The 16,667-nt window shown below is 35.2% G+C and overlaps 1 protein-coding gene across 13 annotated transcripts in view; it reads left to right on the top strand.

Moving 5' to 3' along the window:
• The window catches only part of LMBRD2 (LMBR1 domain containing 2), a 35,559-nt gene extending 19,444 nt beyond the window's left edge, over positions 1–16,115 (top strand). For all 13 annotated transcript variants that reach the window (XM_050716332.1, XM_035563759.2, XM_050716336.1 and 10 more), the window contains 7 exons: positions 320–425; positions 1,097–1,194; positions 3,001–3,104; positions 4,280–4,326; positions 7,796–7,898; positions 9,425–9,554; positions 11,503–16,115. In XM_050716332.1, coding sequence (XP_050572289.1) covers positions 320–425; positions 1,097–1,194; positions 3,001–3,104; positions 4,280–4,326; positions 7,796–7,898; positions 9,425–9,554; positions 11,503–11,563 — 649 coding nt within the window. In that variant the 3' untranslated portion in view covers positions 11,564–16,115. The remainder of the gene's footprint in view (positions 1–319; positions 426–1,096; positions 1,195–3,000; positions 3,105–4,279; positions 4,327–7,795; positions 7,899–9,424; positions 9,555–11,502) is intronic.
• The last annotated feature ends 552 nt before the right edge of the window (positions 16,116–16,667 follow it).

The following is a 16,667-nucleotide window of genomic DNA, read 5'->3' as shown; positions in this document are numbered from 1 at the left end:
TCTGCTGAGTAGTCAATTGAAAGTATCAGTTAAACTCTTACTTATATTCTTTCATTTATAATCATATGGGTCTAAAACCTACTGAGCTGTTCATCATTATTCTGTGGTAATAGAATCACAGAATGGTTTAGATTGGAAGGGGCCTTAAAAATCATCTAGTTCCAAGTCCCTTGCCGTGGGCAGGGATGCCTTCCACTTGACCAGGTTGCCCAAAGCCCCATCCAACCTGGCCTTGAAGGCCATACATCTTGTTACGATTTCTTAATATCTTTAATGCAAGAGATTGATTTAAATGCTGTTATGTCTTATATTTGTGCAGGTTATTTTGCCGTCTTACTCCACCGTTATGCTTGAACTTCTTGGGCTTGACCCATATGGATGCAACAATATCTCACAGAGACGCTCAGCCAACTGCTTACACATCAGTAAGTACAGAAAATATGGTATTGAGGCTTCGTATGGTTCTGAGAATAGGAAAAATAGTTTGTAATACTTTTTGTAGTGAGATTCAAATATTAGTGAAAAAATAAATGAATATTAGACAGTAACAGAGCAAGAGTTTGGTAATGACTGCTAGCTACACAGGAGTTGTTGACAACTCTGCTCTTTTGTTTTGGTCTCTGTCTTAAAGTACAGCATTATGCTGGAGAGCGCAAGCTGTTCTACCCTTCCTGACAGCTTTAGTAGGTTCCACTGGCTTTAGCATAATTTTTCCATCTTCTGGAAAATTAATTAATACGAAATCTAACTGGCCGCTGAAAAATACTGAGTTTGATTTTACTGAGCAATTGATTTCTGGCAGCAAGTTGCATCTACCTTTGTCATTAGCAAGTAGTGTCCTAATGTAGTCCTTCTATAGCAGATGGAAATATCCATGAATTTCGAACTGATTCTGGATTAGGTGAGATAAAAAGAACTAGCATCTTAAACATTTTTAAATGTTTTTTTTTCTGGACATTCTGGGTCAATTGTCTGAATCAGATCTGTGATAATACTTAGCATGTATTGTAGACTGAAAACACCCAGAAAGATTGTGCTATCTACTTGTATGTACAAGTATATCATTAGAGCTTGCTCTTGTGGATTTGTTTTCTAGATAATGGGATCAATGAAAGTGCTGTCCTTCATTGCGGATGGTTTCTATATATATTATCCAATGCTTGTTGTCATTCTCTGTATTGCAACCTACTTTAGGTAAGTAATTTGTGAGACTCATCCTCCACTTTTTTTATATTAGTAAATTCAATTTCAGCAATTAAGAAGAGATTCACTTCTTTTCCAGCAGTAAACCTGGAACATATTAATGGATCTGTGACATATTAATAAAAATGCAAAAGATAAATAAATAGCGATCAATTGTTTTATGTGAAATGTATACATTTTAAGAATAACCGTTCTTAAACCATTTGTTTTTACATTTACCTTAATTTCATTTCCCATTAAACACTCATTAATCAGATTGTGGGGTCCATTCTGTTCAACTTTCGGAGCCCACAAAAAATTAGGTTATGCTATTTGAAATTAAAATTATGGTGAGGAAGCTATGTTTTCAGCAAGATTTTCCAATAAACCAAGAAGCATTAGTAGAAACTCTTTATCTAATGAACTTTCTAACAGACTAATAACACATTTCTGCTCAGTTACCGGACTAGCTTGAGAGCATAGTGTTATAAATCATTAAATCTTGCTTGCCTAAGCCACAAATTGTGGGAGTCTGGAAGGGTAATTACAGAAAGTCATATGCTTGTTTGGTCCTTAAATTGGTTTCAAAATGTCTGCTGCTGACCACTGTAAGAGATGAGATACCTTTTTGTCTGACCCAGATTGCCTATGTTTATGTTTATTTTCACTTCTTCAGTCTTGCATTGCTTTTCAGTCAGAAGCTATGTATGTGGTTAGGGTCATCTGGAATGTAGTTTGCCTTTAATGTCCTTCAGTAGCCTATGTACATTCACATATAATAAGGCAACAAGAATACAGTCCTAGCTTCTCCATGCCGATCTTCAGGTTAGGCTAGGGGGAAAGAATCCCCAAAAGAAATGAGAAAGGACAGGAAAATGCTGTGTGTGACCTGTCCATGATGATCCTGGGTCTTCACTGTTACAGTGTAATAGAATAAAAGAAAGTAGAATAAGTTGATTTGCATAAACTCTAATGCTCTCTAAGAAATTCACATACATGTGGAACTGAATGTTTAATTAAAATCTATCAAATAAGGCTGTCTCCCTTATTTAATCTAGCTGTCTTAATGCTGAGATAGTACAGGAGAAATCTTCTTATAAGTATACAATGAAGCGATTTTTGAACATGATGTTGATGTTAAAGTTTGGAGAGAAGAAAAAAACAAAAAACATGGATGCTCTGGTGGGAAGTTGAAAATGTTTCTGGATACAGTTCCTGAACTAGCTTAACCCTAGACAAAAGATGGACCAAGCTTACTCTGGCACCTGATGGGTATCCAAAATGATGGCCTTCAGCTGAAGAGAATGCCAGGCATTTCTTCTGAGTAACAACTGCAATGAAAGTGGATTGCTTTTTATTGCTGTTTAAAAAGAAAAAATCAACACACAATAACAAAAAAAAAACACACAGAGAAATCATAATGTGCGTAACATTGATAACATTGATAGTAATTTTCCTCTGGCAGAGGAGAGTCAGTTGGATATGATAAGCATAAATTCTATTATGTCTGAGAAGGTTTCACTTAATTGCCTTAAATCATTTGCATTACCCTCAGACCATAAGCATTTTTATCTCACTACTTGCATAGGAATATTCCATTACTTTCAATTACATTTAGGAACCAGTCACTGTATTGAATTTTCTAATCTCTGAGGTAAACAACATTGAAGAAAAAAAGATTTTTTTCTTTGAATTGTCCAGAAACTTCTGAATAATGTTTTACATTTTGCAGTATCCAAACTACTCACTGTGATTGAACAAAGGAAATTTCTACTGTGAATTAACAAAGGAAATTTCTTATTCTTTTGCTTTTACCAGTTTAGGAACTCGTTGTTTGAATCTTTTGGGATTTCAGCAGTTCATGGGGGACAGTGAAATGACCTCCGATTTGATTGATGAAGGAAAGGAGCTAATCAGAAGAGGTATGTTAGATTCTCTATCCTGTTCTTTGTAGAAAGTATATTACATGTTTCCATGTCTGAAATGTTAGGGAAGAAAAAAAGTATATAGCTTTTCAGTGTTATGAATGGTACTGAGGCAACCTACTTACTGCACACAATGCAACAGATTCACAAGACAGGTTGCTGTGTAAACACTGTTGGACTTCATTGACATATGAAGTAAAATATCAGCTTTATTTGTACAGTGTCTATAATTTTACAATTCAGTTAGGTGGTGTTCCTTTGAAGTCATTAGTGATCTAATAATACCTGAGCAGGTGCAGAGATCCTGTTTAATCTGTCATAAAGGATAGTTACCACTTAAATTGTCTTCATCGTAAACAAACTCATTTCAGTCTTTGTGTCTGACCTGTCCAAATTCCATCGTTTCCTTTAGGATTTTTTTTGCCTGAAATCTGAAATATTTCTGTTAACTATTGTGTTTTATCACAGTAAGCATGTTCTGGAGAGTTGTAGTTATCAGCTGTTTTGGAGAGCTCTTTGTTTTTTTTGTTAATTTTTTTATTGAAAGAGTTCTTGTTTAAAACTGGTTGTGGTCCTGAGTAAAGGTTCAGAAACTAAAATCTGTGGATAAAATGTTATATTATGCAGTACTTTTACTTCTCCTTTCATATTTTATTAGAAACAAAACTAGATAGATGAACTTAGAGATTTTTTTTTGTAATCAGGAAGGGTGTCACTTACTCCCCTCAACAACAGATTACTCTTTCTTTGGCATTGTAATGTTACACTTCCAACTGAATAGCAGATAATGACACAAACTATATCGGTCATGCTTTAGGCTTCCCAGAACTTCAAAAAGGTTTTGATTTAATAACGCTCAAGTTTCTTCTTACTGTTCTTCTTAATGTTATACTTTTTCCAGTCATTTCTTCAAGTTTATTCTTACTTTGCCAACTGGTATCCAAATGTTACGTCTTGACAGAAGATATCAATATGATGAATTGATTTTAATGGGAAACTCCGTAACGATAGACAAGCAGCTTTGTCTTTGGCTGTATTTAATTGTATGAGTCATGTGTTCAATAAGAACCCTCATAGTTAAAGCTGGGTTTTCATTCCCTTTGTTTAAGAGAAGTCTGTTGAATAACTTTTTTGGTACATAGCTGGACTTTTTTTTTTTTTTTTTTTTTTAGAGAAAAGAAAACGACAAAGACAGGAAGAAGGTGAAAACAGAAGAAGGGTATGAGCATATTTTCTCTAATCATAATTTTAGTGTAGTACAATATATGCTAGGATTTGCCATTGCTATTTAATTCATCCTGAACTATTGGACAAAAAAATATATATCCTCCAATAACTGTTGGAATCAGTTTAATCTTGCAGAATAGTCATGGCTGGGGGAAAAAGATAATGTACATGATCATTTTAAAAGATGAGAGGTTGATTGTGGTCATGCTACATGGACACTCTTGTTACTGAGTGTGCTATTAGAAAGACCTATGCCTATTGGTGTAACAAATGTATTTCCTTTTAAGAAGGGTCCCAATCTGTAGTTTTCAAAATAATCTTGAATGGCGTGCTCTCAGTCCCTTCTGTTGATACTGCTCTGCTTGAAATAACTGTAGAGTTGCAGTGTTGGAATATTCACTTAAAATGGGTATTGTGTGCTCTCCTAAACTTGCCTGTTGTTTTGTTTGCTCATTAGTTATAATTGGCACAGGTTAATTTTTTTTTCAGAGAAGGGAATTATATTAAGACAGAATAAGTGCTGTTGCCACTGAGTAACAAACAAAATATTTGATTCAAGTCTTTTCCAGTGCTTATTGAGTTGAAAGATTGTAAAACCATATAATGGCTTGGGTTGGAAGGGATCTTTAAAGATTATCTAGTTCAATCCCTGTGCTACAGGGAGGGATGCCACCCACTAGAAGATATGGTTGCCCAGGGCCCTGTCCAACCTGGCCTTGAACACCTCCAGGGATGGGGCATGCACAGCGTCTCTGGGCAACCTGTTCAGTGCCTCACCACCCTCTGAGGAAAGAATTTCCTCCTAACATCTAATCTAAATCTCCCTTCTTTCGGTTTAAAATCATTCCCTCTTGTACTACCATTATCTGCCTGAGTAAATAGTTTCTCTCCATCTTTTTTATTAGCCCCTGTTAAGTACTGAAAGGCTACAATAAGGTCTCCCTGAGCGTTCTCTTCTTCAGGCTGAACATCTCCAGCTCCCAGACTTCCTTCCTAGAAGAGGTACTCCAGCCATCTAGTCATCTTTGTAGTCCTCCTCTGGATGTGCTCTAACAGATCCACATCTTTCTTGTGCTGGGGGCCCCAGACCTGGGTGCAAGTGGGGCCTCACAAGGGCAGAGTAGAAGGGGACAAACACCTCCCTCAACCTGCTGGCCATGCCTGTTTTTGTACAGCCCTGTTGGCCTTCTGGGCTGCAAGCACACACTGCTGGCTCATGTCAAGCTTCTTGTCCAACCCCCAAGTCTTTCCTGGAAGGACTGCTCTCAATGGGTTCTTCTCCCAGTCTGTGCTCATGTCTGGGATTGCCCCAACCTAGGTGCAGCACCTTGCACTTGGACTTGTTGAATCTCATTAGGTTCACATGGGCCCACTTCTCAAGCTTGTTCAGCTCCCTCTGGATGGCTTCCCTTCCTTCTGACGTATCAACTGCACCACTCAGCTTGGTGTCATCTGCAAACTTGCTGAGTGTACACTCGATTCCACTGTCTGTCATTGATAAAGACATTAAACAGCCCCGGTCCCAAGACAGACCCCTGAGGGACACCACTTGTCACTGGTCTTCACCTGAACATAGAGCCATTGACCACCACTCTCTGGGCGTGGCCATCAAGCCAATTCCTTATTCACTGGATGGTCCACCCTTCAAATCCATCTCTCTCCAATTTGGAGATCAGGATGTTGTATGGGACCGTGTCAAAGGCCTTACAGAAGTCCAGGTAGATGACATTGGTCGGTCTTCCTTGTTGACTGATGCAGTTACTCCATCACAGAAAGCCACCAGATTGATCAGGCATGATTTGCCCTTTGTGAAGCCATGATAGCTGTCTTGGATCACCTCCTTGTCCTGCATGTGCCTTGGCATTGCTTCCAGGAGGATCTTCCCAGGCACAGAGATGAGGCTTACCAGCCTGTAGTTCCACGGGTCCTCCTTTCTACCCTTTTTAAAAATGGGAGTGATGTTTCCCTTTTTCCATTCACCAGGGACTTCACCTGACTGTCATGAATTTTCAGATATGATGGAGAGAGGCTTGGCAACTCCATCAGCCATTTCCCTCAGGACCCTGGGATCCGTGCCATCAGGCCCTATAGACTTGTACCTGTTCAGTTTCATCAGGTGGTCTTGAGGCTGCTTTTCACTTGCAGTAGGAGGGACTTTGCTCTCCCAGCCCTTGCCTAGACATTCAGGGGCTTGAGAGAGACATGGGAAGTCTGACTAGCAGTGAAGGCTGAGGCGAAGAAGTTGTTGAGTACCTCAGCCTTCCTCACATCTGTTGTTACCAGAATATAATTCAGGCAGCTTCAGTTAAGCAGCTTCAGTTAACTGTAGCTTTAGTAATTATAGCATTTGGAATTTCATACAGACAGTCACAATCAGAGAGAAATCCAGAGCATGCATGTGAAAAATGAAATGACTAAAGGGGAAAATATTATTTACAGAAAGGCAAGATAATTCTGGGACTAAAACCTCTGGGTTCTTCAGGCTTGGGGAAACTTGCCTTCAATTTTTGATAACAGCCAGTAGTACTGCAAAGACCTTTCTTCTGATGATCCCCTCAGCACCTCACATCCCATAATTTAGGACTTGCCCTTTATACAAAGTGATGTAGTAGTAAATGCATGACATATTTAGTATACACTGAAATGATCTGACATAAAGCAACAATTTTAGTTTCAACTACAAGCTCAATTTTTGATATTACCTGTTTTTTGAGTTTGCATTAAATACTGTAGCACATTCATTCTTGAAACTTTTGGGGCTTTTGAGAGTATTACTTTTTACTGGATTACGATTAAATGTTTGATCTACAACTTTGAACTATAAGATTTGATGGTGTAAATCAGTACAGTAACTTTTGAGTATACCAGGGATCCATATATGAATCTGAAATACATCAAAGCTAGTGGAGCAATTGGGAAAACTTCTATTGATACATGAAGTTCTCTCCTAAAAAGAGCAGGTGATATTTTTTTTATTGTACTTCATACTACTCCGTATTTAAAAGATTAAATGCTAAAATGTTAGATGATGGAATGGAAGAAAAAGAATAAGCTTAGTAAAAATAACCTTTCAACTTTTTTTTGTCTGTGTATTTTACAAATCTACCACTAGATGGAAGGAGAAACGAGAAAACAGGAATGTTTGTCTTCTCACCGTAACTAAGAGCATTTGAAGAACTTTGTAGATTTAATATGTAGCTTGTTTCCTCTGAGACATTCTCTTCTAAAGAACATTTATTGAAACTGGTTTTGTGAAGGGACTTACCTTGAGTTTAAAACAAAACAGGAGTTTTTGCTGTATAAAGATATCAAACATTAACTCTTTTTGAAGTATTACTTTCATAGTATGTTGTAATTGACCAATTAGCTTTAAATTGTGGAATATCTCTTGATGCTAGGTATGCTGTAGTTGCGTTACTCTTTCCTCACAGCTAATGTTTTTCTTTTTTGTATTTTTCTAGGAATGGAAAGAGCGGTATGGAAATAGAGAGGATTCTACCAGAAACAGGGTTGTCCACACAGAACAAAAAGAATCCAGTTTCTCAGAGACCAATACCAGTAGACGTAAGTTTCGTGCGTTTTTTTTTCTGTTGTTCTGAGTGTGTGCATTTTTGTTCGTTTTTAGGTTTTTAATACCTTGTCTGCACAATTACTGGCTGTGTAAGAAAGACTAAATAGTTTCCTTTTGTTTTAGATGATGTGCTGATACATTTCCTTCCGTGGCATAGTGCTGTCTTGTCTGTTAAAGACACCTGAAAAGAGTTCTGTGTTTCTTACTGTCTTTTGACCAGTTGAGGTTGGAGGTTCTGGGTGGTCTCAGTTACATGATTTTCTTACGAGACATACATTGATTGCAGTCAGCATTGCAGTTTGTAACAAAAATACTTTATTTAGGACATGTCTTGAAGTTGGAAGATTTAAATCTTTACATTTACCTTTTCTAGTTGCAAATGAATTCATTCAGACTGGAATAACCAGATGAATGACCAACAAACGTAAAGGCAACAACATACAAGAGTACATGCATGTTCATTTAATAACACATGTTAAACTATTGATGGTTTAGATTCTTATATGTGCAGTATTATTTTTCTTCTTGAAGAATAATAATGTTGAGAGAAAAATCTTTGAAAACAAATGAACTTTCATTGTGTGCTTTAAGCTTCCAAAAAGTTGACTTGTCCTGTGTCATTATTTGTATTAATGTTTTTAATTATATTTTATGTGCTCTTGTAAGCTAACAACAGGTGAGAAATGTAACTGAACAACTAAGTATGACAGGTTGATTAAGCAAAGCTGATAAAAGTTTACTAAATAAAAGGGAAAAGATTTAAGGCAAGAGCTTTCTTACATTTTTTTAAAAAGCTAAGAGAAAGTGGGAGGTGGAGAAGCTTTGAACATACTTTAGAGACAGCTGGTAGATTTTTTTCCCCACACACATTACAACAGTTGGAAACCCAAGTTTTCAGTGGTAGACAAACTGAAATTATTTTAAATTATATTTTAATATTAACCATATGATTGTGCAGCATTCTAATACCAAAACAAACTGTATGCACTGGCCTAGTGAAGGTGGCAGTGAATTGCAAAACTGGTTATTTCACTAATTTGTTTAATTTCACTAATTTGTTTGTTTTGATATGGATAAATCCACAGAAAAAGAACAGAAAAAACTCCAGGTAAATTTTATACATATCTCTCTCTCAGCTAGTTCAGTTAAAAGTGGAAAGTAGGAAGAAGAATGGATGCTTTATTTATTTACTTCTAAGTAATATTTGCTTATAACTTTTTTCATTTTCTTTTCATTCTTTGCAAACTAGATCTCATCCTAGTTGAGGAGAAAATGAAAAGTTGTAGTGACATAGCTCTGGAAATTGAAAATAAAATCCAAATAACCTACAAATTTGAGCATGTAGCCAGATTTGGTTTAATACTGAATTTACTCTAGGTAATCACTCTTACGCTTTATCTGAGATACTAGCAAATTATTACGCTGTTTTTTATTGTTTTTTTTTTAAGTTTGATGTTTCCACACACTCTAAGGTGTACATAGGAAAGACACTTGTTTGGTCTTTCTTTTACCTATTCAGCACTGTCAAAGTACACCCGATCAAATGGGAGGACTGAGAGAGATAGAATAGAACTTCTCCAGGATGCAGAACCTTTGGATTTTAATGCAGACTCAATTAGTGATGACCCTCTTGAATCAGACTCTGGAAGGTGAGGAATCTCTGTTTTATTTAGAATTAAAAATTAAAAGATGTTAGCTCATATCTCCTGATCTGTAAAAGCTATATTGGATGATTTTGTAATAATAGCTTTGTAAACAATATTTGACTCTCACTAACTCTTGTCTTTTTCTTCCTTCTCCACGAAGTTATGAAAAATGTTTTAAAACCAGTCCAAAGATGAAGGCTTTTTCATTTTTATTTTTTTTTAGAAATGTTTGAGTTGAACATAAATTTGTATGTTGGTGTAATGTGAAAAATATTGCTTATAAATACAGAAGTGAAAGACTAGAAGAATGACCTACATATGTCCAATATAAGGTTTTCTTACAGGACCTCAGTCTTACAGTACTTCAGAAAGCTTACTTGATTTCCCTGTATAAAAACATCATAAAGAACTGCAGGAAATGAAACAGAGTATTATAGGGCCAGTAGTTGCAGGAATGCAGCTGGGGATCAGATCTTGAGACTAGTGAAGTAAGTGAAAATCTGAACCTATTGAACAAAAACTCTTGGACTGTATGGTGTAGCTCTGTATAATAGAGAATTCTGTGATTGTCTGAATGTGTTTGCAACACCAAATGTTCTTAGTTGTGAAACAGGGTATCTTACTAGCTGCTAGGCTCTGCTTTATGTTGAGGAAAGAAGTAACACATTTAATGGATGCTTTTTTTTTTTTACCAAGGCTGTTATGATTTAGAATCTTTTAATGATAAATCATTTTAAACTTCCTTATAAGAAGTTATACTTCATGTTATTTTTCAGCTTAAATTAGCATATCAAATCCAATAAAAATTCAGAAGTGATTTCTGTTGAGTTACATTTGTAACGTCAGCAAATAAATGCTAGTTCAAAACCACCTAAAGAATGCTGTTAACCCTACCGGTTTCTGTGGATTGATTCAGCAATGTTAGATTATAACAGCAACTAACTTGTATTATCTAGTGTCACAACATTTCAGAAGCTTGGGGTTGTTGGCTTTGTTCAAGTACAAGAGTTTAAAGAGGAACTAGCCTTGCAGTTCTAAGCATTGTTGACTTTCTAAACAGTGCATGGAAGGGGTAATAACCTACAAAAATGTACGTAGGCATTCTTATTATTTTGAGGCAAATACTTTTCAAGTACATATCTGAAGTCTTCTGGTAGCTCTGTGATCCGTGCAGAGCATTCTGATCTTTTGCTTTAAAAAGGAAACCTGGAGCCAGAGAGTTTAATTGAGCCTTCTTTTAGTAACCTTCATTTCATAGAGTCGATAAATCAAGAGTAATTCCATTTAAAATCTCAATTCACTTAAAGATAGCTTGTATAACATTGATTTTATTTTATTTTTTTTTTAAATTATAGCTCCTGCAATAGTTATGAATGTTCTAGGACATTGTAACAGCACTAGGGAGGCTAAGTTCTGGTTTTGTGTCTGTTTGGGTTTTGCTAAGTACTGCAGATGGGAAGTACATTGTGCTTGTATCAGATTTTACTTGTGCCTTCTAAATCCTTTTGAAATATATATGATCAATAATTCGTGAAGATTCCTTTTCTTCCTGCTAAGTATGCAGCCATTTGTTTTAATTAATCTTTATATGCTTCCTAGGAATACAATATGTTCTGTTAATCACCCAAACAAGAAACTTTTGATGCTGGTTTTTAAAAAGTTCGTATTATTTAACAAAAGCATTCAACTTCTTTCCTTTGTAACAGGAAGCAAAATTCTTTAAGAGTCCCTTTATTCATATCACATATCATACTTCTTTTGATCAGATGAGATTTAATTTAATGACTGCATAAAAAATTCTCATGGAAAGAGTAATTCAGTAGAACTTCAGATCTTGTAACAATCATTGAGACTAAACAAGCAAAGTGTGCAGTGAGGGTTGTATGTATTCTTGGGTCTTTATTCTTCTTTCTCCTGTGATACTTTTTCATACTTAAAATTCATTCTGCAGGTACCAGCCTGGTGGAAGATACCTGTCAATGTCTCGAAGCGTAATATTTGATGATGTCTAAACTCAAAGCTAAGGAAAACTCAGTGGACATGTATTTCCTAATCATTGCTTGGAAAATACTGTATTTATGATATATCACAGAAATAGAGAAGACCGTTTTTGTTTTTAAAATAATAATGAAGGAACAACTATATTTTGGAAATGCACATGTATTAGAACTTTACCACTTATGACAAGAATATGCTTCTTCTATTGTAGATGTTATTGTATGTCCATGTGGGCTTTTGTGTAATGACCAAAAGGAGAAAACTAATAATTAAGTTAATAGAGAATAAGCTTCATAATATATCTAGAGCTCAACTTGAACAGTAACATTTAAGTTTTAAAAAAAGTGGTTTTGGAAGGATTTTTTTTTTGTATTTGAGCAGATGCTATGAGAGTATCTTGATGCATCCAAAGTGCAGTTATGTCAGTTATTATAATAAACATTTTCTAACTTTTTTTCCTATTTGAACTTTTATGCCTATTCCAAAATCTGCTGATTTAAATTAAGGCTTCTTTTGGTTTCAGTGGTCTTTGAATCAGACCCTGGATAGGCAGAAAATGTAATGGCAGGCTTTGTTCATAAATTTCGCTGGCATAAATTTTGGAGCAATGTGTATTGATCAAGAAAGGTAACTGTTTTTTTCCTTTTCCAATGCCGTATGAAGGTAAATGATTTTAGCATGTGTAAATAGTTGAATATGGATGAGGGTTTCACCATCGTATGAACATATGTGCAATAGCAAGAATACATTCATAAAGATATGTCTGTGTAAGATTTTTACAGTTGTAACTGAAAATCTTGGCATACTGATGGTTTTTTAAGTGTAAAAAGAAATCTAATGGGAAAATTGAGTTAAATTCTGAAACTTTATAATTTGCATACGATTCAGGCACGACTTACAATTTTAGAGTATTTCTGCAGAAGAAGGGAAATACATAGCATGACTAGATAATGGTAAACACTTTTTGTGCCCCAAATGCCCTGGTTGCATTATGTATCTGTTTTTAAGGTGCCTGTATTTTGCAGTAAGTTGTTGCAAAAAGAATAAATGCTTACTCATTTAAATGCCATTCAAAAATGCCAATTACTAACAGTGTAAAAATGCTTCTCATTAATTTCATTGGTGTAGATAGATTTTTGAATCGTAGTTAGTTGAATGAAGTTTGAAATATAAGGTAAAAGATATGGTCATACTCATGACATCTTGTGAAATTTGATTAACTTAAATGTTGCTTTATTGGAATTTGTCTTATATCTTTACCACTTGGAGTTTTCTGAAGTGCTTATTGCAAAATGATGTTGAATACTGAAAGAGAACATGCTTCTATCATAAATTCTCACCATGCTTAAAAAGACAGGCAACCCTTAAAGCATCTGGGACTGAGTTATTATGAAAAGTAAATTTTCATGAATGAGATGTTCTACTGATTCTTAAAAGTAGTCTTTGTTTTCTGAAGTAACTGTTAATGGAAATCTAACTACCTCCTGTGATTTAGTACATTATATGTTCTAACAGTAGTGGTATTTGTAATATATCAATCTGCCTGTTTTAAAACACTGTATTGTTATTATGAAGGAGGAGAAATGCTCTAGTTGTGTAGAAATAATTATGTAAATAAATGGGCAGGCATAAAATAACTGTCAGTTTTGTTCTTAGGTGAATACACTGAATGACAGCTATGCCTGCATGTGTCCAAGCTCATGCAGTTTCCACTTTACCTGTAAGAGGGCACTTCTTTAGTTTGTGCATCTTGTGTATTGTAAAAGCTTGATCAAAATCTTATGGCTGTATCAGGAACTGTAAGTTGAGAAAGAGACACTTTTTTAATGCAGGCAGTTCGTTAGGAACTTTATAATAGCACCTATTTAATTTATAGTAGCTACGTTGAGAAACACTATCTTGTATCCAGCCTTATCTGAAAGGGGATGTATGTTTTGGACATCCATCAACATGAATGTTCCAAGACTTTATATTTCTATTTTTGTAACTTGTATTTCATTTAACTGCCCAACAGTTTTTGTGAAAATATGTGAATGAAATAAAGGTGCAAGATCTTAATTTAACTCTTGAAATTTTACTACAAAGGGATCTAATTCAGTGCTAGTGGCAAAGTCACAGAAGGGATGTTTGCTTATCTGAACACGTGTGAATTATTCTTATCTAGCTGCAGTTTACTTCAGAGCAGTGGTTTAAGCCTTCTCAGGGCTTGATTTTTTTCCCCTCAGAAATCAGTGGAACAGTTGCTAGCAGAATTTCCTATTGAAACACGGTCAGGATTTAATATACAAAAGCTAACTAGTCCCTGGTTTAAGCCCTCTGAGCAGTTTTCATGGGGTTATAGTGATTTGAGGAGCTGACTTTATAAATTAATGGCAGTGGGGTTTCAGTTGCTAACACAGAAATTCTGAGCTCATTGAGATGGGAATCCACTGACCTTTTTTTGGATGTTGAAGTGGAATAATGGAGTAACCAATGGCTGCTTTTTGAAAGCCCAGAGCTCCTAAAATATCTCAAAGAGTTCTTCCCTGGTTTGTGCTTGGAGATCCCCATTGTCACATCACGTAGCCCCTGGATATTGGGAGCTTAAATAAGGAGTTGACAAGTGAAGGCAGTATTTTATCCATGTGTTCATTACCTACCAACAGTTACTCTTGCTCTAAGTAAGTGCAATTGGTAGGCTGATTAAAATGTTTCAAAAAGTAATTGTTAGAGCAGATGACTAAATCTGGAAAACTTTCAACAAAAAATGCAGGGTACAATTATAAAAGAGTGTTGTAGAAATAAGCTGTATGCCTGCATGACGCTTGCTGCATACCTGAGCTAGTTTTAGACTAATTTGGTTACTGCTAATAAAAACAATGCAAAACTTTTGCTTGGGAGATAAATGCCTGAGGATTTAAACACCCCTCTCCCCCCCGCCCCCTCCAACAAAACTCTTGCTGAGTTCTTTGAATTCTACTCCTAATAGTAGCCTAAAATATTTATATAAAATAAATTAAAATCAACTTTGGTTTGTTTAAGCAGTGATTGTAATATATGCTAATGGTTTTCTTGCAGCACATTTGATACTCTGGATTAGATGATTTAAAATAAAACTGCCTTGCAAAGTGTGCTTTTTGGAAACTGAATGTTAGCCTATTGATTTTGTCAGTATACGGTCATATTTATTTCAATTATATCTTTCTTTGCAGTCTCGCTTTTTTAATTACTGAACAGCCAGGGTATACTTTGATTTTATCATCATTAGCACACTTTCCTCAAGCCATGGACACCACCACCCAAAAAAAAAACAACAGAACAACAAACACACCAAAAAACAAAAACACCCAAGCTAAGTACAAATGTTTGAATATTTTCGAGTCAGATACGTAAACCAGTGAAAAGAATCTACATAAATTGACGTGAACTTTGAAAAGTGGGAATGAAGACAGTAACTACTTTAACACTCTGTTAGTGCTGGATTTCTTTAAAAGTATGGAGAGCAAAAAGCTCTAGTCAAACTTCCTGTTCCTGCTAGATCTGTGTTTCTGTTTTCAAACATTTAGAAATATACACATTCTGATAACTACATTAAGAAGTGAGTCCTCTGCACTTGAAGTAAGGTGCAGCTCTTAGCGATGTGAAGTGAGGAAGTCTTTCTATGAGGGAACATAAAGGAGACATTTAGCAAACTATGTAAAGGACATAGGGCAAACTATGATATATTTTATCGCTTAGGTACGATAGCAAACTATACTACTGTAACTTACACTACTGGAAAAATCACAGTATATATAATATGTCTTTGTTTTGCAATCAAGCACCTGTAAAATAAATTGTCTTTAACAGTATTAATGGGAGTAGTAGAAAGCTGCTAACTTTTCAATATTACTGTTATTTTAAATCACAAGCACGATGAGTTTTAGTTATGAACTATTAACAATGGTTACTCTGATTTTCTGTAATTATAATTTTATTAAATTTATCTTGGAATACTGTAAGTGTTTTATGAAAAATACATTACTTTGTTACAGTTTTCATTATTGTTGTTAATTACTTGCAATCTGAAGGGCATTTATGATACCAAACAGAGATTACTTCATGAAGGAAGACTTTTTATGAGGCTTAAGGAAATCTGGCCTATTCATAACAGAGCAATGTTTGAATCTTCAACAGAAACATTAATTATTGCACATATTCTCTCGTAGCTTTTAACTTTTGTTTAAAATTCAGAAAATGATTGATTTTTACAGAGCAACTTATTGTTGAATCTTGTAAACCTTTTGAAATTTTACATTCCTTTTCCCTAACGGGCTCTGCAGGAATATGTGCTGTTTCATGGCAGTTCTATTAATACTATCTGTGCCTCTAATTAAGTAGTCTAGACTGAAGCTGAGACACTCCTACACCACTTACGTTAATAGAAACCCAGCATTCCTAGCAGAATAGCACCTTGAACTAGATCCCTTTCTAGTATATTGATTGCTGTCATTGATTGTTGCATTAAATTTGGTATCTTCTGTTTCAGTCATATGGTAATCACCATCAGGTTTGTTCTTTGTTTCTATTAAAGTGCACTGGAATGTATTCCTCAGCATGTTTAATTTTGTGTGTGTGTGTGTTTTAGTTGTAATTGGCAGGCAATAATAATATGCAAATTCAGTTATTTCTTCAGGATAATATTGTTATATTTGACATTTCTATGAATTATGATAGTTTGATAGCTTAGCTGTCACTGTAGAAATTATTTTCTGTAGAAATATCTTATGTTTCTATGGAAGTATCTGGAAGACAAGGGAAATTATTTTTAAGTATAGCTATAGTAGTAGAAGACATTTATTCTCCAGTGTATTTCAAGGATAGGCTGTAGGAGTGCTGCTAATGGATAGACTAGCTTTTGCCTTATGATGCAAGTATGTGTGGATAAAACCTTGTTTTGGAATTAACTGAGTTATAAATTTTTCTGTGTATTAAATTATTGATGTACTGGATATATTTTTGAATTGTATGTCAAAGAGTTAAGTTGGCATGAAATAAATCATTTCTGCAATACATTTTTCCCTGGTGTATTTTAGATATTCAGACTTCTCTGTAATGTTTTCTGATAAGTGATCTTCGAGAAATTCAACCCATTCCTTC

Source organism: Cygnus atratus, chromosome Z, assembly GCF_013377495.2.
Source record: "Cygnus atratus isolate AKBS03 ecotype Queensland, Australia chromosome Z, CAtr_DNAZoo_HiC_assembly, whole genome shotgun sequence".
In the NCBI taxonomy this organism is placed as follows: domain Eukaryota; kingdom Metazoa; phylum Chordata; class Aves; order Anseriformes; family Anatidae; genus Cygnus; species Cygnus atratus.
Note: the sequence above shows the minus strand (reverse complement) of the source record. Positions and strands in the feature narration are given on the sequence as shown.